At 40.0% G+C, this 26,307-nt stretch overlaps 1 protein-coding gene across 1 annotated transcript in view; it reads left to right on the forward strand.

Annotated features, from left to right (window-relative positions):
* Positions 1-7,502, forward strand: part of FeCH (ferrochelatase, mitochondrial) — a 74,334-nt gene extending 66,832 nt beyond the window's left edge. Inside the window, exon 9 of the mRNA XM_067156427.2 lies at positions 4,146-7,502. Coding sequence (XP_067012528.2) covers positions 4,146-4,346 — 201 coding nt within the window. The 3' untranslated portion in view covers positions 4,347-7,502. The remainder of the gene's footprint in view (positions 1-4,145) is intronic.
* Positions 7,503-26,307: the final 18,805 nt, after the last annotated feature.

Here is a 26,307-nt window from a genome sequence, read left to right on the forward strand (position 1 = left end):
ACGCAAAAGGTACTGAACCGATTGAAATCCATCGCCAATTGGCGGAAGTGCATGGCGAGTCGTGCATGGATGTCAAAAATGTTTGTAAGTGATGTAGAAAGTTTACACCAGTCGGACTGAAATTCATGACGAACAAAGGAGCGAGAGACCGTCAATTTCCGTCGAGACAGTCGTGAAGGCCGAGCAAATCATGCGTGAAGATCAGCGGATCACCCTGGATGATCTCTGCACTTTGGTTCCTGAGGTTTTCCGAAGTGCTGCTCACAGACCCTGAAAAAACTCAGAAGGGCAATTCAGAAACGGAGAAGAGGAATGTTGAGCGAGGGCGTAAACATTCTCCATGAGAACGCTTGCCTGTACGTCGCCCTGCAACAGTTTCACCCACCCACCCTATAGTCCCGACTTGGCGCCCACTGACTATCGCTTGTTCCCTAAGTTGAAAGAACATTTGGCTGGAAAGCGATTCAGCACCAACGACGAGGTGAAAGATGAGATTCACCTTCCTGGACAGCGTGGCAGCGAGCTGGTATGACATGGGCATACAAAAACCGCCACAGTGTCTACAAAAATGCATCAACCAAAATGGTGATTATGTAGAAAAAAAACAGATATTTATAAAAAAATAGGAGACGTTATTTTTGAGATTACCTTCGTATATTCTCATACTTCATTATATTTTATTTACCTATAATTCGTAGCTCACATCTCTGGGATGTTTTCAAGCTTGCCTGAAGGGCTACAACTGTGGATTTTTTTTTACAGGCTATCAATGTTTTATTGTTAGGCAATTTTGAAGCATTCTTTTCACACTTATTTTTCATATTGACCCAATCAGAAAAGGTGGACTAACACCAAATGGGCTGCTACAGTATGCAAACTTGAACCATTGTTAATTCTTTTAACTGCTGCTAATTTTTCTTCTATCATTACCACGACATGTCGTTGGCATAACGGACATAAAAAACATCATAAAAAGGTATGTTCCTTCATTAATTCCAACTGAAAATATAATTATTTTGGCCGTTTCAGTTAAAAGTGTTTCTGATTACAGAGGTTCTATTGGATAACTATGTTTCATGAATTCATCACTCGCAAAAACAACATTTTATCTGCACACCCCTCAATGTCAAGTTTATATGGAGATGACAAAATGGACTTTACAGTACTTCCATACCATTATTTATCAATTTTTAATGTTATATTGTATATGTTACATTTTTAGTTTTCTTAGCGGGGCCCTGTTTCATTAGTTCTTAATGTATATAATATATAAAGGTTGATCAAACATAAACAGGACTTTTGTTCCTGACCATCAACAGTTGGTCGGACTGGCCCCGCGCTTCTGTTATGCCTAGACAGGACCGTTAGGAGTGAGGAGAGCATGCCGTTAGATATTTCCCTCTGTTTCATCAGTAACGCTCACGGTGTTGGAGCAAGAGGTGCACCCCTCTACTGCACAACGCATAATTATAACATTTCTTGCTCGTGAAGGAGTTACAGTGGCGGAAATTTGCCAGAGATTGACTGCGCAGTTCGGTGATCTAACTTTGTCAAGGATGCGTGTGTTTGCCCGGCATAAAAAGTTCAAGGAAGGACGAGGACGTGTGGAAAATCAGTAACACAATCGCCATCCTCGGACTAGCATTACAGACGAAAACATTCTTGCGGTTAAAGACATTATTGCTGATCGAACTACTGCGAGCTGTTGAACAAGGGGAGGGTTGCATATCGCTGCAGAAGACGAGACCAACCGATTTGACAATGCGCGGCCCAATACTGCAGCTCTAACTGTCTCCAGGCTACAGAAATGAACTGGACTACACTTGACCATCATCCTTACAGCCCGGACTTATCGCCCTGCAAATTCCATTTGTTCGGACTGCTTAAAAAAGCTCTAGGAGGGCAACAATTTGAAGATGACGAGAGTGTGGAAGACTTTGTGCGCAACTGACTGGTGACACGACCCTGTTTTTTTTACGATGAGGGCATCAGAAAAACTGCCCATACGTTGGGCAAATGCATTTCCAAAGCAGGAAACTATGTGGAAAAATAAATTGTAATTGCCTTGTGTTTTTCAGTAAATGAATTTAAACACACACAAAAATCCTGTTTACATTTGATCCCCCCCTCATATATATATATATGTAGCTGAAGAAGACAATTAACATACTTCTCAAAACATGTACTGTACATTCTAAAGAGCGAAATGTAAATACATAGTACCGACTAGGCGGATTACCCATCTCTCTATTCACTGCCCTATTTATTATTCGTACGCTACCTTAGATTCTCCATCAGATTATTGCCCTGTGTCCATCCTACCACCCCTAGCAAAAGCACTCAAACGTCTGATTCATGCACAAATCACTGTATACCCGACCCAGAATTCCCTCGACCCTTTTCAATCCGGCTTTAAAAAAGGACATAGTACCGCGACAGCATTACTGCGGGTTACGGACGATATCAGACATGCAATAGACCAACGATATCTGACTGTAGCAACACTACTAAACCTAAGCAGTGCCTTTGACACAGTTAGCCCTGGGTTACTACTGCTAAAACACTGTAGTCTCAACTTTAATGAGACATCTCTTAAATTTTTTAGCTCCTACCTTACTGACCGTCGGCAACGAGTATCAGTGGGAACAATGTACTCAGGATGGCATAACAAATCAACAGGTGTCCCGCAGGGGTCGGTTTTGGGCCCACTTTAATTTGTTGTTAGTGTGAACGACATAGGGGATGCATTGAAATATAACAAGTACCATATCTATGCAGATGATCTTCAGATTTATTATCACTCATATCCACAAGACATAGATGTAGCCATTGACAGAGTAAATTTTGACTTACGACGACTGAATGACTATGCCAAAAGTAACAGCTTGTTAATAAATCGTAACAAAACTCAGACTATTATATTTGGCAGCAAAAGAAACCTTAACTTGTTAAAAAGTAGACATGTACCTCCAATTATTTTAAATAATACTGTCGTGCCCTATTGTACGTCAGTAAGAAACTTAGGTGTTATAATGACTGAGACACTAAACTGGACTGAACAAGTGACAAATACATGCCGTACAGTGCAGAAATCTCTTTTACCTCTCAAACGCTACTCTTCCAAATTTCCAAAACATCTTAAAATACAACTGGTAAAATCCCTAATCTTACTAATTCTAGACTATTGCGACACTGTACTTACGGACATAACTCAAGACAGTAACAAGATGCTCGAACGGAGTTTAAACACCTGTATTCGATTTATATTTAAGCTGCGATATGATTCACATATTTCACCTTATTATAGGGAGTTGTCATGGCTTCATGTTCATGAGCGTCGCTGTCTCGACATGCTGTCCCTTCTGCATGGAGTTCTAAACTCAGGTGTACCGAATTATCTCTCATCAAACTTTAATTACCTCTCCTCCTATCATAACCACGATACACGATCGGGCTCCTGTTTAAAAATATCTCTCAGTCACTCCAGGACTTACAACCGCTCCTTTGTAGTCACTGCCGCTAGGCTGTGGAATACCCTCCCTGCTACCATTAGGGATTTACGTTCTCATAGGAGATTTAATATCGATTGCCGAAATCGCTTGCTGAATACCTCTAGCTGACTTGTTCGATGTGCGTAGTGTGAATGAGCTTATTTTCATAAAAATTAGAAATGTATTTGTTAGTTATAGGTTGTTTTTACCGTGCTTCCTTCTTTTATTATTACTAGTGTTAGTTTTAAATTATGATCATGTTCATTTATATTGCCATGTTGTACATTCTATAATTATTTCTTTTATTACTATCTCCAAATTTTCTATTAGTACTATAATATTTAAAAAAAATATTTGTTGTATTTAAAAATATATGTATGTTAATTATTTTAAATGTTGTGGTTAAGTGTAAGAGAGGGCCTCGAGCCCTAACTTCGCCACGAATAAAGACGAATTACATACTTACTTACTAAATTATTTCTGCAATAAGAATTTTAACATCACATTTTCTCCATAATCCCTTTATTTGCAGATTATTCTAGTGTGAACTACTGTTTTTATTTTTATGCACAGTATAACTCAAATGTGATAACTTTCATCCAGCAGTCAGCGTGCTTGCCTTGAGATATCACTCCATCTGCTGTTTTATTTCAGCTGGGCAAGGACGTGACGATCCGGAGAGCGGCAGCTCCCAACGACCACCCTCTGTTCATCGATGCTCTGTGCGACTTGGTGAAGAGTTCCCTGAACGGCGCGTTGCCTGCTGTGGGGCTCAAGTTCCTCACCCGCTGCCCTCACTGCACCAACACCCGCTGTCTGCAGTCGAAAGAGTGGTTCTCGCAGATCTGTTCGTGAATCCTACAAGCGGGCTCCTTCAACAATTTTCTTCTCTGTTTAACTGGCATCAAAATATCTGAGGACGTTGGCCAACAGTTATTTTGGTTGGACCAGACATGGCTCAGTGATCAATTAATATAACCTAAATTTCTTGGTAATAACCATTTGCTGTGAAATAAGTTGGACAAGTTAGGTGACGACATAGAAATATACTGATGTTATACCAAAAATGAGATGTATCACTGAATTATTGGAAGCTAAAATATTATCATCATCATCTTCATTTCCCATTTCCAGCTTCTCGGGTCAGGTTGTGAATCAAGGACCTCAATCGCTGCCTGTCTCTCCACCACGCTTCTCCTTTTTAAAGTACATCTTCTGGTTTTCCTCCCCTCTTCTCTTACACAGTGAATCTGTCCACCTCTTTCGGGGTCTTCCTCGTGGTCTCTTTCCTGTTAACTTGTCTGAAAAAGTTTTTTTGGCACACACTCTTCTCCCATTCTTGAAGTTTCAAGATTCCTGTCCTTTTCCTTATATCTTCATTTCTAATTCTATCCTTTCTGGTCTTGATACCTCTTAGGAATTTCATCTCTGCTGCCTGTATTCTACTCTCCTCTTGTTTTGTTATATTCCACAATGCAGCTGCATAGATTAGTATGGGTTCATAATAGATTGAATATAATATTTTCTTACATTTCTTCGGGACATCTTGGCTCCACAAAATACCCCTTACACTCTGGTAGAAACTGTTTGCTTGTTGTATTCTTTTCCCAATTTCCTTGCTTATCTTTCCATCTTCTGTGATCACACTTCTCAAGTACTTGAAACTTTTAACCACTTCCAGAATTTTACCAGTCAGTTTTATTTTTCCTCTTCCTCTTCCTTCCTTCCGTCCACTTGTCACTACTATTGTCTTACTTTTCTTTGTGCTTACTTTCATCCCAAATTTTTCTATCTACTTGTTTTTGTTTTTGGACTTCCGTTTCATCCTCACCCTATATCACTATATCATCTGCAAACAACATGGCTTTTGTTGCCTGTCTTCCCAATCTGTGTTTAATTTTCTTATGAATTTCATCCATTATGTAGTATCAAATCTTGATTATCTTTTATTAGTACACATGAGAAAACTGTCAGGGAGTGGGGGTGATTAAAGTGGGCAACCATCCTCTATCAACACTAATCAGAGAGATAAAATGGAAGGCCTCGAGTGCTCTAATACCAATATAAATGGTCCGTTATTGGACATTATAAATTTTCCAGCTAACTCATTCCTTGTTACCAGCGTTTCACTTCATTGTGCTACGTTGGGCTCATCAGTTGGTAAACAGCACACCCACCAAGATGCATGGCGAGTGCATAGGCTGCTTGGAGCCACCGGCAGTACCAAAAATTGAAGCCTATGAGCATCAACATCTATATCATGCTCTAATACCGTCCAGTCAGAAAAGAACAAGAGGTGACCAAGGGAGGTCGGATAGGATAGATGAAAGTGAGGAGCCTGGCACAAGTAATTTGAAGCTATGGCACCAACCCACGCTCCCAAGTTCAAAGCTCCTGTGGCTGTTGAAAATCTCTCATTCTGTCACAGTATGGACAACCTGTGCAACGACAGACGTGCAGCAATGCTCTAATGCAGAAGTGCTTACGCTGGTCATTTCATCCTGCGGGCACCCAGCAATGGAAGCAGGCGATGAGCGTAGGCTATTGAACCACATTGTCGTGGTACATCACAAGCCATAAAGGTTAGGCTAAGTTCTCCCAGTCATTCTGTCACTGCAGCGAAACTAAGAAAAAAGGGGCAGAAATCCACGTCGTTTTCAGTTTACGTTGCAAGAAATAAGTTTTTGTTCACTGCAATTTACGTATTTTGACCGGATACAATAAAGAGTTAGGCCTACAACCTCAAGTATTTTTATAATGTATGTAATGAATTACAGTTTTCACTAGCATTGGCTTGTGGTGGTTTGGGTTTAAATTACCTGATAAACTCGCCAACAATCGAATCATGCTTACCGGGAATAAAATCAGTGACGTTACTATCTGGCAGATACATTTACATTGTGGTTGTACTTTAATCTGGGATAGTAAATATTTGTCTTCACTCATGATGGAATTCCCTCGGAATTTAGGAGTTAGCTATTATCATCGGATACCTGTTAAGTTTTAAAGACTATTTTCAGAAATTCAGTGGACACGAAAAATCACATGACACTACAACACTGTGCAAAATCAAGCAGTAAACTTGTTGAATTATGCAAATATATTAATTACTTTTTGCTTAACGAATAAGAGGAATTTTACTTTTAAAAAAAATAGAAATACTGTCATTCCCATCCAAATAATTGTAAATCGTAGACTGTAACACAAAGATTATAATGTCAGTTTTCTTTCAATGAATAAATATAAGAAAAGTGACTGTTTGTATAGAGCGCAGTATAAATCAAACCCTAATATATTGAAAAGGTCCATTTTCTTGCGCTTATAACATTTTATTTTTTTAAATCACCATTTCACTGAGTAGTGGAGGGTAGCTTCATAATCACAATCGAACATCACTGTTCCCTTCCCTGCAAAGTGTGTTCACTATCTCGCTTCCCTCTGACGTAAGCTGCCCACATTTACATCATGCCAGCCTCAACAGGCGCCCAGCTGAGCACCTTTGCTCTAATGTCTTAGCAGATTGTTTCTTTGCTATCAGCGCCTTCAATACACCATGGTCCATTTAAAACTGCAGTAATAAATTATTATTTTTTAAGTAAGTAAATATTATTTTGCAGTAGAATGACTATTACCATTACAAAGATTTAATTGATCAACCTTCCAAGTTTTTTTTGCAGTCAGTCTTGTCCAACCCAAGTGGCCAGTTTCCAAACATTTGACATTCTTGAAACATCACAGAGTGACATTCTCTTGTGTTAGGTGTCATAGATTAATGTTAATGCATAGTAAAACAAAATTTGAAAATTCTAAGTTGTGTAACTTGCAGGAACTAATGTACTGGTGTAGGCTTTCAAGGCTGGCATTTATTGGAAATTGTATGTCTTCCATGCTGCTTCAGAAGGCCTGCTGCTCGAAAATCTCACCGTGCCTGAAGAGCTTCTTTCTACTGACGTGACTTGTAAATTCAATAAAGTCATTTGTTTCTTCCATCCCATATTAAATGTGTATTACTTGGGTTTTATTTGTTATTAGAAAAGAGAAAGTATTTGACACAGACAAAAGCAATGAAATGACACAAACATCTAGACATGAAAAATGTTATCACCCAATTTCACCCATTTTTAGAGGAACTTTCTTATACCAATGGACTTATATCTTACACACAATCACATGTACAGGTGTGAACTGTGTTGCCTGTTTTACGGTAACCTTGTTTGGGGGGTATACCGTATTTCACGGCATAATCGTCGCACTTTTTATACCAAAATTTTCGAAAAAAATTGTAGGGTGCGACCATTATACGATGAATATTTAATACCAGTATTTGTATTACTCAAAAAATGTATTTATAACTAAATTGTATTTGATACAAATTTAAGATGCACGTAATACTCGCGTTTATACATCAAAATAATTAAAATAGTCTAAAACAAAATTCATAATTTTTCGCAACAATTCGGCGAACGTTTTTCCAACCCGAAAATAAAAATGAAGGTATTAAGTTAATTTGTCATTAATTTGAGTATTAAAGTTAAAATATTACACTTGCAAAAAATTATCGCTTTGTTGTGAAATGCGGACTTACCGGTACGCAATTTATTCCAAATCTTCGGTGTCGCTATCGCAGGTTTCGCTATCTGATGCGCCGTCCTCGCCTCTGTTAATACCAGTATCAGATTCTTCGTCTCCCTGCCACACTGCGTCATCTTCGGAACCGTCTAGTGCATTCGAAATCCCAGTCCTTTTGAAGCTCTTGGAGACTAGTTCAGGTGGTATAAGATCCCAACTCTTCTTCACCCACGAGCATAACAAGTCCAAGGGTGGACGCCTGATATTTCCGGCGGGCATCAATTGCTGATTGCCGCTCATCATCCACTCGTTGTAAAATCGACGTAAGTGGTCTTTAAAGGGTTTATTAACACATACGTCTAGTGGCTGCAAAGCAGATGTTAGGCCACCAGGAATGACTATCTGTCGTGTCTTATTTGTAGTGAGAATTTGCTTCACTTCGTTCACGAGGTGACCTCGGAAACTATCTAAAACAAGCAGAGCTGGTTGTTTTAGTAGTGCACCAGGTCCTCTATTCCACACAGTTTTAACCCAGTCCAGCATGAGTTCTACGTCCATCCAACCCTTTGGTTGCACTCGTACATGAATTCCACGGGGAAACTGTATATTCTTAGGCATCGTTTTCCTCTTGAAAATGATGTAAGGCGGCAACTTTCTCCCGTCAGCTGTAATGGCTAGCATTGCCGTGCATCGCAATTTCTCACTACCGCTGGTTTTCATTAATACACTCCGTGATCCTTTTAGTGCAATAGTGCTGTTGCGAGGCATATCAAAAAAGATTGGAGTCTGATCGGCATTACCGATTTGAGAAAGCAAGTACGAAGTTTCCTTGCGCAAACGTATGACAAATCGGTGAAAATTTACAATCTTGTCCGTGTAATCAGCAGGCAACTTTTGGCTTAGTGTTGTTCTCCTTCGCACTGACAGATTGTGTCGTCGCATGAACCCCTTAATCCACCCACGAGTCGCCTTAAACTGAGTTACCGGTATGTTGTGTTTGCACGCTACCTCCTGTCCCTTAATTTGTAACATTTCATATGATACACTGCAGCCATTGTTACGTATTTCACTGAAGTACCTAAACACTTCTTCGTCAATTATAGGAAACTTCCCTGTTTTAGGACCTCTAAACGCGCGTCTAGAAGGGTTTGTGCTTTTTAGCTTGTTTTTTACTTTCCGCCAGTCACGCACCAACTTTTCACTCACAGAAAATTTTCTTTCTGCAGCTCTGTTCCCGTGCTGTTCAGCGAAGGCAATTACGCTTAGCTTGAAGCCCGCAGAATAGTTTCTATATTTACCCATAATCGCTTATAAATGCTTCACACGTTAATGTTTTGCGATATAAATGACTTTCCGTAATTGTTCACTATTAAAACAAATTATTTCTGTAAACACCCAAAACACAAATTAAAAACTTAAATTCTCACGCACACATGTCTACAGTAATCACGTAAATCTGAAACAAATAAATGCATCTGTGATCTGTCCATTCCAGAGCAGCCAATATTGTTAGGCAGCAAGGAAGCATGCAACAATTGTATCAGTTTAGCTCGTTGGTTGCGACACACTACTGCGCTTGCGCAAAGCTCGCAAACCGGAGCTCTAGCTAGCGCGGTGTAGATCTACTGTATAGTTGATTGTATTCCGAGATGTCAGTAACAAACATTCATTTTTTTCAATTTCTTTTAAACATACGGTAATTAGGTTAATATTTCTTCCCAGTTATTGATGATTTTACATTACATTACTGACGAGTTTATAAAATAAAACTTTAATAGCATTGGATAATAATTATCTTGACTGCTTGGATAAAAGTTTTCATCCCATGCCCGGACACTTATGACGTAGTAGTAAGATAAGAGTCTAGCGATGACAACTGAGACATCGTAAATAATTCGGCTGAATAATTCCATGGAAATCTGCGTTATCGTCTTGGATTTCACTTCGTGCGCAATAACACAGGAGCCGGCCCCATGGTGTAGGGGTAGCGTGCTTGCCTCTTACACGGAGGCCTCGGGTTCAATTCACGGCCGGGTCAGGGAATTTTACCTGTATCTGAGGGCTGGTTCGAGGTCCATTCAACCTACCTAGCCGGTATTTCCTGGCGACGTTGCCGATAAGCGATAACTTACAGCCTTACGTATTTCAAATGGGAACTCATAATATGTAGGTGGTGAATAAATAGTACACTGTCTCGCGACAACGTTGTCAAACTGCCGAAAGTCTACCGGTAGCCATGCGCCGTACATATACCAGTATTATTTATTTATACGTTGTGCAACATGTCGCAAACGTGACTGTGTTGCCAAATTGCCCATACACGTATTTAAATTGCGCATTCATGTGCAACTTACGTTGCAGTTCCATTTACCTTTTAACCAGATTAGTGAACAAAATTTGGACGTGCGACGATTATGTAATTAAAGGTTTAAAGTCCGATTTTTGTATTGAAAATAAAGGATGCGAGGATTACGCGGTGGCGACGATTATGCCGTGAAATACGGTATACACTAGTGACAGGCAATACTTTCACTCGAAAACCATTCTCGTGTGCTACGTACCAGTAACTATGAGAACAAGCTTGATAGTATATCATCAGCAGTTATTACACAAAATAATGTCCTCATATGGAAATGTGTGTAATCCAATAAATTTTGTCAAAAGCTTTGAAAAGTACTGCGTATTTTGTATGAGCTGCTTAATAGCATTAACAGAAGTGTAAACAGAATGTCAATATCTTAAATGGTTCATTTATTTGAAGTGGACATCTTGCATGAATTGTTAATAACTGTAGATAGGATGTACACCTACCTGGATACCTTGCAGTTATCGACAGGATAGCTTCTCATGGTGCAGACCGGGCCGGAGGTGTTCTCTGTGATGATTTCTTTTCAGTGATATTGTGCGTTTTTAAGTGATGGATCATCCCAGAAGTATTTCTGCTGACATATTTTACTTTGGTTCAACAAAACGCTGCGCCCATGACTTACGTTGCTTTTCGGATATCCTCTTAAAATTGTCCCGTACAATCAGACAGTTACACATTGGACCATCATATACTGAAGTACCTAATCATGACACGAATACTCTATAACATTGTAAGAAATTGCTGTATTTCCGTTGTCACCGTTATGTCGGCAAACACAAGGACTGGTCATGTGGATATTGAATGTGTGGTCTGATAACGATGTACACCTGCAGTAGCCATCAGTTTCTGTACTTAGCCCACTAATTACATTACAAGATGTTAGAATCATTCCGTATCCTCCTAATAGGAGGATACTTTCATTTTTCGCCATTGTAAAGTGAAAAACTTAGCCCACTAATTCGTGTACTTACCGCTGCATACAGTGCCAGAATGTGTATCCTTTATAATTATGTTATACTCCATCAATAATAGGTCTCGGTAGAAATGAATGGCCTAGTCGTATGTTGACACCATTTGGGGAATGGACAAGCCCCTGCGGTTCGCTATTCGTATACTCCACAGAAACAACATTCAGCTCCATCTACCTGTAGTCCTAAGACACGCTGCTCGCCACACAAAGTGGGGATAACACATTCAAGATCTCTCAACATTTCTCGTAAGAAACAGGTGCTTCCGCTGGTGTCGAGAAATCTCTAGACTCCATCTGAGACAGCCTGCCCATCAGTAGTATACCCTATGGCATGTTAAGTTACGCACTGACATCCGGTATCCGAGTTACAGCACTTAACCAGAGCCTTTACATCTGTCGTGTAAGTTAGCATTCTTTGGAGTTACCACTGTTGAGGATGATCTTTGGTGGCCACAGAAACTAACAGATTTACTCCATGTTCTAATGGGGCACATGATGTACCATACAAGACTTTAGTTATTCATATCTGTGGCCAAAAATTAAAAACCGGCACTTTGAATTACACTCCTCATCCATGGCACGTTGATGTGATGGAATTTCTCTTCATTTCTTTTTAAGAATGTATTTCCTATGAAGACGAGAGCACACAGTTTCTTCGAGGCAGCCAGTGAACTGCATCGTCTTCTGCATTAAGGTACGTACGTTCTAGATGTTATCGCTTGTGTTGGAGTACTCTTGCTTATTTCACAGTTTATTGTCGCAGATTTGGTATACAACTAGCCGAATTTAATTCCGGGAGTGACGCAGTTCCCTTCAAAATTACAGCCAATGGTGTTGCATCTTTATGTTCATGAAGATGGAAAATATCGCGCAGTTCTTATAAGGATATAAACTGCGGTTGGATTGGAGAGTCGCAGGCATTCAAAATGAAGACGTTTGCCTCTTACAACTTACGTACATAACTTCACGAACATGATAAAATGAGTTAGGCTTATTATAGGGAAGTTTTAACGTATCGAATTTGTAAAATCCATAATTATCAGCACTGTTTCCGTACTGCCATAAACACGTGAGAAATCCGTAGTAGATGGCATTTCTGCGTACAGGCAAAAACCCATTGAGACAGCTTCATCCTCCATTCCATCCAGTACTGCAGTTTATGGAACCTTAACTGGGGAAAGGCCACACAGTCTACGAATACACTCTCCTGCACTCTTCCACAGACTGAAAGAGAAAAGGACGAATGCCGTGGGCACTGTTACAATGAACCAGATTCAAGAAAAGAGAGGTACTAGTCTCGTATTCCCATAAAATGATGGTGCTCATGTGGATGGACTGGAAGTGTCCTCTCAACTTGCCAGACATGATAGACACAGGAAAAACAAACAGAGAAACAAAACTTGCCATACTGAAACAAAAGCCATTATCGATGTTATCAATTCCAATGAATCAGTTAACACACAGTCGACAAGCAAGACCAGCAACTCTCCTCCTTTCCTGTGATAGGGATGTGTGCCGAGGGCTAAAAAATATTCTTCTGATGGACTTAGCTATGCTCTGTTGAAGAAAATAATAAGGGAAAAATGCATTTCACAGAATTTTCGACGAGGTTGTCAGAACAGTTGATTGAGGACGCTGTTCCATCAGATAATCCAAGAAGAGGGTGACCACTAGGTACATTACAATCCAGATAGCTGCCTCCATGGATCAGTGGTACAGCATTGGCCTCCAGATCCCAGATCAAACCCAAAAGATCTCTGGTGACACATTTGGTGTTTCTTCTTCTTCACAGTACCATATCAGGTCCCCCTGACGTTGGCGATCACTGTGGCGAATGCAGTACGATCTCTTGCTAGGTGGAAAAATCTTTCAACACTGTGAATTCCAGTCCATTCTTTGATGTTTCCAAGCCATGATGTTCGCCACCTCCCGATACCTCTTCGACCCTGTATTTTGCCTTGTACAATCCGCTGTAAGATGAGGTAACGGTCATTTCTAAGGATGTGGCCAAGGTAAGAGATCTTCCGGTGTTTTAATGTTTGAACGAGTTCCCTGACAAAATTCATTAAAACTCAGCGTTAGGTGCCCAAGAGAGATTTGGTTTATTCTGCCATCTAGTAGGCCTAGGGTACAACAGACCGTCGAAATTGACAAGCATCCAGATGGCATCTGCACACAGTAGCCGAGACCATGCAATTATCATGATCGCAATCTAGATTAGAAACCGCTCACTGGCCCCTTTTTGTCAGGTTTATTCCTCCCAACCCAAAAAATAAAATCCTATGCTGTGATTGTTTTTTGTACAAAGCAGAAGAAGAAGATGAAAGCCACTAAGAGTGTAATAAATGTTTTTTGACTTTACACACCCCCATGTGCTTCTGAGTGTGTAACGCCTCAAAAATATCCACAGCTCTAGCCTTTAAGGCAAGCAACTCGATGTTGAAAACATCCTAGGGATGTGAGCTGTGAATTTAGGTGAATAAAATATATCAAGTATGAGAATATATTCTTTAGTTATTCCTAAAAATTACAATCCTTTCCTTAATCATCGTTATCCGGTCAATTAGATTAGCACGTTGCCTTTTTCTACCACTACAAGCGCTAATAAGATTCAATGCATTGTTTCACTACGAGCATTAATGTGAATCAATGCAGAGTTTCACTTAAACCCTTATAACTACATTCGGTGTGGACCTTTCTAAAAAAGACCAGAAAAACCTGTGAGGGTATTGAACCAATGAACACGTTTGTTTGTTTATTTATTTATTTATGACAAAAGGTCCCATGAGCTTATGGCTCGTTATAGGGACAGTACAGTACATACTTTTGTTAAGGCGACACTATAATTACATTTCATATACTATAGCTTTGTCAGTAAAATGACAAGTACATTTTTGGATAACTAAGATAGTTTTTTCATCATGTTAGCATAGTCATTTTTCAGAAGTATATTCAGATATTCCAAAGCTATAAGATATTAAATATGGACAAAATATTCATGTATTCATTAAAGTCAGTTATATAGAGGTTATATTAAGATATCTGTATAGGAGTAATATTCCTTCAGTTTCTTCTTAAAGTATTTAAACGATTTTGAACTCTTTACAACAGGATGCAATACATTATATTACAGAAAGAATTATGTAAATAAGTTTTTTAAATATTATTTGTTCGGGGAGATCTTTTGCCCCTATTTGCACCATATGATATGGAAGTGTGGAAGTGTAGAATGTTGAATGTGAGGAAAGGAAGTTAAGGACGGCACAAACACCCAGTTCCCAGGCCACGCATATTAATCATTTACAATTAAACACCCCTGGCCCGGCCAGGAATCAGACCCGGGGCCAACAGGTGACAGGAGGACGTATTGCCCCCTACAATCCGGGGCCGGATATGTAAATAAGTTAATTTGGCTAGGATTTGAATCACAAAGAACATAAGTAAAGGAAAAAGTTATTTTAGGCTTTTTTTCCAGAAGTGCATTTAGGCGAGAAGTCATTTTCGAAAGTAATGTTTGATAGAGCTATTGAAGACTCAATTTGAAACCTTTTCTCCCTTCAACATTCAGCACAATTGAGGAAAGTATGGGGGATCCCTACTTTGACTGCTAAGAAATGTTTTCACATCATTCCAGCACATAACGGATATATCTCCAGTGTAAGAGCGCTCTGCACAGGTACATTCCTTTGTCTTCGACTTTACATCATTCTAAGCCTCTTCCTTGCAGATCTTTTATTTGGTGTATCCATCTTCTCCTTGGCCTGCCTCTAGGTCACTTGCTACACTCTTTGGATTCAAACCACTTCAATTTTGATGTTGCTAGATTTCTATTTGGACGTCTTTTTGCATCATTTCATTTGTGGTCTTATCTCGTCTTGTTTTCTGAAGCACTGACCCTTCTGTTAATGGAGCAAGTTTCCAGACCATACGTTGTTATTGGTAAGAAGTAGGCCTGGTACAGCCTTAAGGCACTTGACTGTCCCGAAGGAGGTTCCTGAGTTGATAAAAATAGGCTCCTTACTGAACTCTTTTCGTGATTTCAGCTGAGCTTCGGCCGTCTTTCTGCCAAGTTATTGGAAAAGATAGACTTCTTCCAATATCTTGCCATCCAGCATTAAGTCGTCCTTACCTGCTCACTTTCACTGGTGCTGTTTTAAGGCCAAACTCCTTAAATTGGCAATTCCAGGTGCTGTACTTCATCGTCATTGCAACCCCATATCACTACATCGTCTGCAAAAGCAAATGCCTTAAAATCATTTCTGGAATTGTGTTGTTTCACCTTCTTTATGATTTCCTTCATTACAGTGATGAATAATAATGGCCTTGTTGCACTCCCTTAGTTGTGACAACCCAACCTGAATATTCACTCCCCATTTAGACACAGCTCTGATGACAATGGTTATAGAGCATTTTGACTTTCCTGATAAGAGATTATGATACTTATCTTCTTGTTAGACATTTCCCAGATCTTGTCCATAATCAAACTGTCATAAACTTTTCCTGTATCCAAGGAAACCAAGATGATATATCTTCCTTTCTGCGAGCATTTCTCCATAATCACCCCAAGAGCAAGGATGAGGTCTGTGGTTGTTCTTCTAGCCGAGGTTCAGTGATGCTCCTTTCTCTATCAGCTTTACTCCATGAGGCAGGAAGGAGCTGCCACATTCGCGCCTGCTTCCCTTTCTGAAGTCTTCTGGAATCTTCTGGAATCTTTTCTTCCTTCCGATGGTATTCATAACTCTGAATAGCCAATGAAATCCATGGATTCCTACACCCCTTATTTCCACACTCACTTCATCCACGCCAGGTGACTTACCATTATGCATGCTCTTCAAGGAGTTTTGAACTTCAAAGCAGGTTAGAGGAGACTCACTCTCGACTCCTGAACCATCATCTTCAATCTCCATTTGATGATTTTCATTATATAACTCAACAAAATGTTTCCTCATTTCTTTTTTTATGTCTTCCTCTCTCTTTCCATACAATAGTTCAATCATCGGTTTCTGTGGCTTTCACTGAAACCTAAGTGTTTTTTCTGTTATTGAAGAGTTTCTTCTTGTTTATGCTATCCTTTTCTAGTTTTGCAGTGAAAGCCATCCAGCACTCTTCTTTCTCTGATTTTATTAAGTTTCAGTTCTCTGTACTTATGCTCTAATTCTCTGTCTGATTTCATTTTTTCTTACACCCTCCTGCTTCTCCTACCTCTCTCTTTCCTAGCCATATTATTTTTTTTCATAGCTTTCTGGACAGTCTCATTCCACCAGGGAGTTTCCTTCTTGATTTTGGTGCACCTTTATGCAACCGTATTGATTGTTATTTCATTAAATCTGTTCCACTCTTCATTTTTAATGTCCCAATCAGTGGCGGGTGGTGGACTGTCAGGTCGCAGGGAGGGGAGACGGCAAGCACAGTAGATTTTCCCACAACTCTTTCTTTGCTACTGACGAGCACCACCGCACTCATTCAAGTCTTCCGCGCAAAAACGAACTAATTTACTGGTGCCGACTAGGATATCACAAACCATGGGATGCAAGCCAGAGGCCCAATTTGAATAAAAGTTCCTGGTCTCATATGTTACATTCCAATATACCGTATAAATTCGAATACCACCTTCCACCAAATAAGACCCGCACCCTTATTTTAAAAGAACAATTTTTTTTTTTTTTAAAGTCAAGTCAAAATTATTTACATATTTACTAACACACATCAAATGATTAGAAAATACAAATAAAAGTAAACAAACATTTCCAGAACGATATCCAATGAGTTCAATAACCATCATCATCATCAGTACCAACTTCGGAACTTTCATCACCACCACCTTCCCACAAAATGTCGCCATCGCTGCCATCCATAGCATTAGAAATGCTACATTTCCTGAAGCTCTTCTGTATGTCTCCAGGGATACGCTTCCATGCCGTCAAAATCAACGAACACAGGAGCTGAAATAATTCCGGGCGCTGAATGCGACCAGTTGGGGTCAGTGTATGATTATCAGCTGCCATCCATTCTGTATAGAGCTGATTCAAAGCTGCTTTAAATGGATGGTTCACGCAGACACCCAGCGGCTGTAGTATAGACGTCATCCAGCCCGGAATGACTGCTAGGTCGGTTTCCCATCCTGGATATATTTCTTCACAGCGTCTGTTGTATGGCCGTGGTAACCGTCGAGAAAAAGCAAGCTCTTTTGTCCCAATAAAGCACCAGGGCAACGTTGCCAGACACACTTGACCCAGTCTTCCACAAGTGAACTGTCCATCCAGCCGGAGTTCTGAGATCTGACGATAACGCCAGTGGGTAGATTTTTAGGAAGAGACTTTTGCTTGAGAACAATGTACGGCGGCAATTTGGTTCCGTCGGCGAGAATACACAACATTACCGTACACCGTTGTTTTTCATTACCATCTGTTCTAATGGTAACACTTTTAGCACCCTTAACGTTCACAGTCCTGTAGACTGGCGTCTGATCTGCATTGCCAAATTTGGGAAAGCAAATATGCATTTTCCTTCCGCAACCAAATTATGTGATGCTGAAACGACAATAACTTCTCATTGTAGGCACCAAGAAGATGCTGTGAAATTAAGGTACGCCTTCGTATGCTCAACCCATTTCTTTCATAAAAGTTACAAACCCATCATCGGTTTGCCTCAAACCCTTCCAATGAAAGTTCCTTTGCTTCTCACTCGCAGTAAAAGACCGCAAACACTTTGTGGAATTCATATTGATACTCTGAAAATGTGCGTGAGACCGACGCCAAGCACGGGAGCAGCGTATACTGAGACGACAGAGGGAGCATTGTTGCCAAGCCTTGCCAGCGGTGATGCCCGATTTACGCGCATTCCTAAAGATAAATTTCCCAAAATCTTAAATAAGACCCGCACCCAATTTTGGAAGCGATATTTTAGAAAAACAGTGTGGGTGGTATTCGAGATTATCTGGTAATTATTTATTTTTCTTCTTAAAATATAAACAATAGGGCAAACAAGGTCATAAATTATTTAATTTTATTGTGTGCAACCATGGAGATTTGACTGGCGCATGCTATTTTAGGGGGTCTTGTGAGGACATCTTTATTGCTACACTGCTATGGACTCTGCCCACGCAAAAGCCTCTTCCTGCACCCTTCCACTCCCCGAAACCATCCATCAGTGCTCTTCCCCCTTACATCTCAATACCCTCACCAACACTGTATCCTCGGACGGAAGCTCAAGAGTCCTTGCCTTACCTTCAACCTGAAAACATTTACCAGTGAACTGCGAGCACACTGAAAGTCGGACACCTAAATTTGATAACTTATTGCCGTACAGTCTTCCAGGACAGTTTTACAATGAAATGTAATTTTCTTAGCATTATTTAGTTCAATATTTGACTTCAAATGTCGAGAGAAAATATATTTTTTTAAACTTTTCGTTTTCTAGGGAGGAGACCATCTGAGAGTCCTTGAGGGCTAGCCATTACTGGTCCCAATTCTCGTTTTATTCTGTCGCAGGTTGTTTTATCTCTCTGCATTTGTTTACTTAACATCAAGCTGTGCATTTCCAGCAGAGTGATGTAAAGATGGAGTTGCACGAGGCATATTGTGGTACCCGAGGTTCTTTTTTATTTTTGAAAGTAGCAGTAATTTCTCTCTTTGCTAAGCTGCTAAGTCTTATCGCTAGAGAGGATATTTCTGTCAGGTTTTTTCCTTGGTGTTTGATAGTCTCTGATAAATCCTGCAAGGCTGCAAGTGGAAGTAATCCCAATGTACAGGGTTGCCTTCTCTGCCGGCAATGTCGTTGAGATCTTCACTCAATACCCTGAGCTGGGACACCCCCCACTGAGTCAGACTCACATAGGCAGGGACACCACAGGTCAAGTTCAGATTTCAAGGCATGTTCAGAGTGAAAAAAATAAGATGCCAATTGGGTTAACGAATCCACACTTGCGATTGTTGTGAATTCACACAGATGTCAAAGGGATTCTTCGAAGATCTTTGTTATAATTTATCATTTTGTGTGGCTGCTACTCTAGCCTTGTGCGGCTCCTCCAACAAGGGTAAGCGGCATCGGCCACGTACAGAAACTGTGAGTCAGTGTGGCAGTGCCCAAATCGTTTGATTAAAAGCAATCGAGGAACGAATGCTGACCATTCAGCCATGGAGATCTTTATTGTCCATGACAGAAGATGGATTGGGCAGTAGTTACAGCATTATGGGTGTCTTGATGCTTATAGACTGCAGACACATTTTACCTTTCTAATACCAGGTCTCCACTCACAACAGGTGTGTGTGTTCTTCAGTCTGTTGAAACTAACTTTGAGTAAATAAATTTATAAACTACCTGAAAGAAAAACATATGGTAACAATATTATAACTGAAAAAGAAACAATTACAATAGAATGACATCTTTCATCCTCAAAAGAACATGATCAGATTCTATCAAATCACACTCAAATATTCATAAAAGTATAAATATTTATATTATTATTTATTTATTTGCATATTTTACGCCCACATTGGAGCACTTAAATCAATACATTTGAGTTAATTTCTTCTTTTTCTTCCCCCAGAACTTTCTCATCCTCTCCAACCTGGAAGCCCTTTGTGTGTCCAATATAGTATATTGTTTCCGTTCAACTGTTTTTAGTTTGAGACTTACGCTTTTGTTCTTCAAAATCCTCTTCTCTTTTCTGTCTTTGATTTGTTGCCTAGTTATACCCAATTCTTCCAAATCATCCTGAACTTCTTTGAACCAATTATTATTGATTTTATTTTTCAAAAAGTAATCAAATAGTTGTTTCAATATCCTGGTGTCTGGTAATCTTCATATGTGACAGAAAAAGGAAATTCTTCTTTTACACATTGTTAAATATTTATATATTAAAAGAGTTTGCTAAAAACAGTTTGACAAATCTGTCCGTCCGTTCTACTGGACCGATTTGCGTCATTTTTGTTTTATCCTCTCTCGAATTACCTGCAGCTGAATTATGAGACATTGATAGGTCTCAAAATCAAATCATTAAATGACCACTCCAATAATTCCAGGCGAAGGCTTGCCCTACCCCGCAATACATTCTGTAATTAGCGGGTTGCTAAGTGACTAACTCTTTCATTAATATTCTGATATATGTGATTTTCATGCTTAGTAATGTAATTGCAAGCAGCCATGCCTGTCAAGCCAGAGAGTATACACTTCCTCTGATCACATAAGAATACTATTCCCTGCTAGATACTCTTTGATTACCATATTTACTTGTGTATTAGACCCCCTTTTCGAGATGAAGAAAATGAAAAAAATAAATCTTGCATATAAGACCCCCGAACGTAATTCATCAGAGAAGAACATCGCACAAATTTGTGGATAGTTTCGTCCGTTCGACCTAAGCAATGAAAACGCGTCGAATCCATGCGGTACATCAGTGTTTCGTAGTTAAGAAATGTCCGCCTCTGTAGCGTAGGTCTACTGCAGCTCTGATGACGTCGCACAAATAGGTGAATAGGCCTGTCATATCCTAAGGATATGGCAAGCTGGGGACTGGAAAGAGTTCTAAAATGCACTATACTCTACAATGATAACACCAAATTAAGGTGGCTAATGCCAAGAATTATTATATTAAATTGCCCAAATAAATTCTTGGATGTTACTTTGATCTTGAGTTTAGGGAACTACCTACTCTACTCACAATCTCGTCTAGCTAATAAGTCCTTGGTTCCCTAATTAGTTCATTTATTACCAGATAATACTTACCTTCCGAGATGATGAAGTCTTCCACGACGTCTTCTCTCTTGAAGCCTGAATTTCACTTTCACAAATTATCACACGCAGGTATCTGGTTCCCTTCACAATACCCAAGAGATGCAGTTCTGAAAGGTCTTTGTGTTACTATCCTTGTGACTCCCTAGTGTTGACCTCACGGCGTATACTGGCACCTGCCGCTCCATGGTTACCTCTTCCCAACTATGTGGTCCAAATCTCGTACAGTTCGTTTCCCTGCTCGACTCTATGGTGGGCTCCTCTGAGCCTCCAGAATTATGATTTCCCTTGAGTTCCTCCGAGTAGTTGAGTGACTATTAACTGGGCTCCTCCACAGACCTTCACCCGTAATAATGAACAGTCAGTAGCTTTTACCACTCTCCCTATAATTTAAGTCCTTTCTAGCAGTAAAGCTTAAATGTTTCAATTGCCGATCAATATACCTGTACGTTTCCCTGGTCGCATATATACTTAACGACTTCCCGTTTGACTTAGCTGAGTTATAAGTTTGCTGGTGTGTTCCTTTACCCTAACACTCTATTACTGGAGTGTTTAAACTTATTGGCACAACGCCTACAATCCCTATTACCAATGATGGTAATTCTGAGTTGAACTTTTCTAAAGTTCTATTCGCGACCTGATCGGCTTATTGCCCCCACCAGACTTCCAGCTTAACTTCCCAACTACCTCTTCTGACTGTGAGCTATGAACTGTCCCATCACCTCTCTGAGTTCTCCCTCAAGTTAATTCTGTATTTCGCTGTTGCTATGCTCAGCCGAACTTTGAACCCTGTATACTTCTGATTTGTCTTATTCTCATTGGCTGGCAGCATCCCTTCCCTGAGGGAATTCTCAACCTTCTCAATTGTTCCAGAAGGTCGAACCTCGGAATTTTCCCTGTACTACTTGCGGTTTAAGCCGCGCTCTGTCATCCTTGACCATGTACATACAGTGATAAGGAATGACCAATATCCTGTGTTTGTTCAAACATTTCACCACTGCCTGAAAGCTTCTAGTGCTCAGAACTGCATCTCCTTTAGTAATTCCCAATGTATATTTCAATCTCATTTTCTTACACACATACTTATTTCGTCTTGATGCCTTAAGTTCTATTTCATTTTCTGTCTCAAACTTTCTTATATCTACTTTTATTTCTGCATTGTAAGGTCGCGGTTCGAATTTATTTTCGGACCGCTTGCTCACGACTTATGACATGCGGGAGTGCCTGATCAGCGATACGACAGGCCTAGCTTCGTGTTCGACCTGCGCATTGCAAGCATGCATCAGTCGTGCTATATGTCTGTGTTTTTTTAGTTAATAATGTCTGCCAGTGTAATGGTTAGCACAATTAGTTGCTGTTCTCGGGAGTCTGACTTCGATTCCCGGTATCGTACTGCCAGAGATTTACAAATGGCAGGAAGCGGTACATGTAACCCCCCTCCACTGGGGGTGTGTCTAAAAAGAGCTGTACCACCTCGGGATGAGGAAACGAGTTTACTAGTTGAGAAATATTTGCGGTTATTGCTATTTATACAGCAGGCGAGATTATAAACAAAGTGGTCGTTTAATATCTCGTAACTCGGGCCAATATAAGTATATATTTGGAGAGAATTAAGTTTAAAACGTGATAAAGGCTATCCAATTAAAACGATTGTTTTACTTGCCAATGTACCTAACAAATAATAATAATTTTTGTCCCCACGTACTTTAAACAATTTTCAGAGACGCCATACAAAACATACTAGGGTATGCGTTAAAAAAAGAGACAACGAACGTACGAAATTAACCATTATGATAATAAAACGCATTACCGCCACACCTGTAGATATCCATATATGCTGTATATTTTCCTGTTATTTATTTTTATTCTTTCCGTCGAGAAACTTTTGGCACCATCAGGGCGGTAATATACCTAACCAAACAATGTGGTATGTCTTATCTCATGGACAGCTGTTTATAAAATCCTGATGTGATATATGTAGAGAACAAGCATAAAATGTACTTAAAAATAAGGGTCTGTGTTTCAACAGCCACAGTTATCAAAAGAATGTTTCCATTTACTATGTATTACATTCGGAAGTACAACTCGTAACATATGCTAGTTATCAGCTGATGGTTTGGTATGCCTTCTACAGCACGGCTTTATTCGGAAGGAGTGACTTCTGCTACATATACACCAACTGGGAATATCAGAGAACATCTTCAGAAACCATTTGGGAATAGATTTACACTGTTTAGAATCTATAGTCGGGAACGAAATTATTTTTAAAAGGTTCAAAAAGACGGGACCTCGTATGCTCTCGATTGCAGTGCATGGCTCAAAGAGAATGAAGCATGGCTGACGCGACTGACAAGATGGCAGTGAAGATGACATCACTTAGAATTCCGACACGCCGGTAGGCCCACTGCTGAACTGACAGAAACAAATGACTGGCCATTAAGTTTATATTTAATTATATGATAACACGATACCCTTATCCCTTTTTTCTACGGGGTCGAGTATGAAGCGAGACGAATCTTCCTGACGTCAACCTCACCAGAGGAATGAATGAGATGTAACGAATTACATAATATGAGTAACTAAAACGGACTTTTATATGTACTGTAGGTCTAAAACTCGTGTTCAACATTTATTGTCTTTTTATGTTTAGAAATACTGCCTTCCAACGAAAATAGCCAGTATAACTTAAATACATTCTGAGTTTGTTAAATAATAGTATAGAATGTTTAAACATACAATTTACAGCTCTTTATAGCCTAGAAGTCATGTGTACGCTGCACATCATTTTGAGGTTATCGCATATTGGACCCCCCTTTACTATTTTTGGCTGTAAAAGTGGGCGGAAAAAGGGGGTCTAATATGCAAATAAATACGGTATCTAATCTTTCCCACCAGGCGAGTTGGCCGTGCGTGTAGAGGCGCGCGGCTGTGAGCTTGCATCCGGGAGATAGTAGGTTCGAATCCCACTATCGGCAGCCCTGAAAATGGTTTTCTGTGGTTTCCCATTTTCACACCAGGCAAATGCTGGGGCTGTACCTTAATTAACGCCATGGCCACTTCCTTCCAACTCCTAGGCCTTTCCTATCCCATTGTCGCCATAAGACCTATCTGTGTCGGTGCAACGTAAAGCCCCTAGGAAAAAAAAAAAAAAAAAAAAAAAAAAACCTTTCCCAGCTTCCAAATATATTCAACAGATGGCAAAGCATTCCTAATAACTTACATGCTGCTAAGAGAAAAGTTCTACATACAAACAGACCTCGTCATAACATAACCTTATCTGGGAACACCTATTGAAGGATAACCTAGCTACACTAGAAAGAGTGAAGGCTATATATCTTAAAAGAGTTCTCTGCCTGGCAAAAAATGTTCCTTTCAGACTAACTTATAAGCTCACAAGACAATAATAGCTCAATATTTTATTTATAGGGTCCACCTTTTCAGAACAAAGTTGTGCAATATGTCCCTTTTGGTCTAGTTTCAACCTAACTGTAGGCCATCATCAGCCATAACACAAATTACAAAATTACACTAAATAAAACCAAAACAATGTACAGACACAATGTCATTAAAATAAACTGTCTGTAACCCATGGGGTTTAAAATTAAGACTGGTTGCTTGAATGCATTCTGTTAAGTTGCTTCCAGATAAATGTTCTTAAAATGCTGATTAAGATTAGCACATACAAGCTGAACTAAGGCTGACACCTTACAAGTGTTACAATCTGTTAAAAAGTTCAATTGAGCCGACGTCAAGTTGTATTCACAAATACATTAAAAATAATTAAACTGTGTACATAAACACGTAATCAATGCACACGAGTGCGATGCATGCTGTTAAAAAGATTGTTTATGTTAAAGGTTCTTGAATGCTGATGATTGTTACGCATGAAGGTCTAAATAAATTGGTAGTTTCTAGAAGGTGGTAGGATTTCACAGTCCAATGTGTGTGGAGCACAAGTTCTACCTCACGGTCTGCATAGAATGCGAGGTGATTAAAAACTGTTGCTCTGTCACTGGTGCGGTTCCACCTGGCCAGTTCAGTTCGTTGACCTTTCACTACAGCACACCCCCACCCTTCCCTGCCCTGCTTAGGTGAATGACACGTGGTATTTTTACTTTTAGGAGTTTTTAGTGCTCCCGTTATTATTATTCCTGCTGCTGTTGCTATTATTATCCTCGTATTACAATTCTTTTGTAAACAAAGCGGGGATTCCTAATGAACATCAAATGGTCTGTCTATTTTACCGCTGACTTTCTGTTGTCAGTTTTCTTTACTTGATTTTTAATTTTTATGTATGTCCAAACCTTGTCCCATTCCTCCGCGGGATCAGGTATGAAGTGAGACGAGTCTTCGTAGCGAGATTTTATGGCCGGTTGCCCTTCCTGAATTCAACCTCATCAGAGGAGTTATCAGATCAGATGAAATGAATGATGTGATATATGATAGTAGGGGCAGGGTGAAACCCGGTGCCGGCACATAGCCTACTCCTGTCGAATAGCACCAAGGGGTCTGCTCAAGGCTTAACGTCCCAATCCGACGTACGAATCACTATCAACAGTTGTAACGTGCTCCCGATATATATGTTTTCTTACCTAGTGACATTGGACTGCTACGTTTACCATCCATCTGTTGCCTTGTCTGCCTCACAACTGTGTGTGTGCGCTTGCTTTCCTCTCCCCGCCACCCCCTGACGTCATCATTGTTCCCGCACATTCCACGCCTGGCTCTCCAGCCTATATAAACTTGCCGCTTCGCCTTGATCGGCAATCAGGTGCGTGCATTATGCTATTGTAAGCAGTGGGAGCTTTATATCGTCCGCGGCTAGTCCGTGCTGACTTATTTAACATGTGTGGGAACCTTCTACGTCTCGCTGGGTGAGCAGACTCACGTTTTATTTTTACATATTCATGTGGATATTCTTTCTAGCTCCTAACAGACTTTGTTACAAATATCAAGTTTTTAAGATTTCGGTCCCTTTTGGACTTTACTTACACTGTGGAGCACTTCCTTCATTTCTGTGAACATTGACAACTGTGATTGGGGAGTTTTCCTTGGCGGACCAATAAGCGAGTTCGAACCTTACATCGTGTGTTGAATTGAACTTAACCTTTAACGGGGTTTTACAGCCTGATCCCTGCCTGTTCCCTTAATGCCCTTACCTGTGTTTTGTTTTTTCT

Source organism: Anabrus simplex, chromosome 12 (genome assembly GCF_040414725.1).
Source record: "Anabrus simplex isolate iqAnaSimp1 chromosome 12, ASM4041472v1, whole genome shotgun sequence".
Taxonomy (NCBI): domain Eukaryota; kingdom Metazoa; phylum Arthropoda; class Insecta; order Orthoptera; family Tettigoniidae; genus Anabrus; species Anabrus simplex.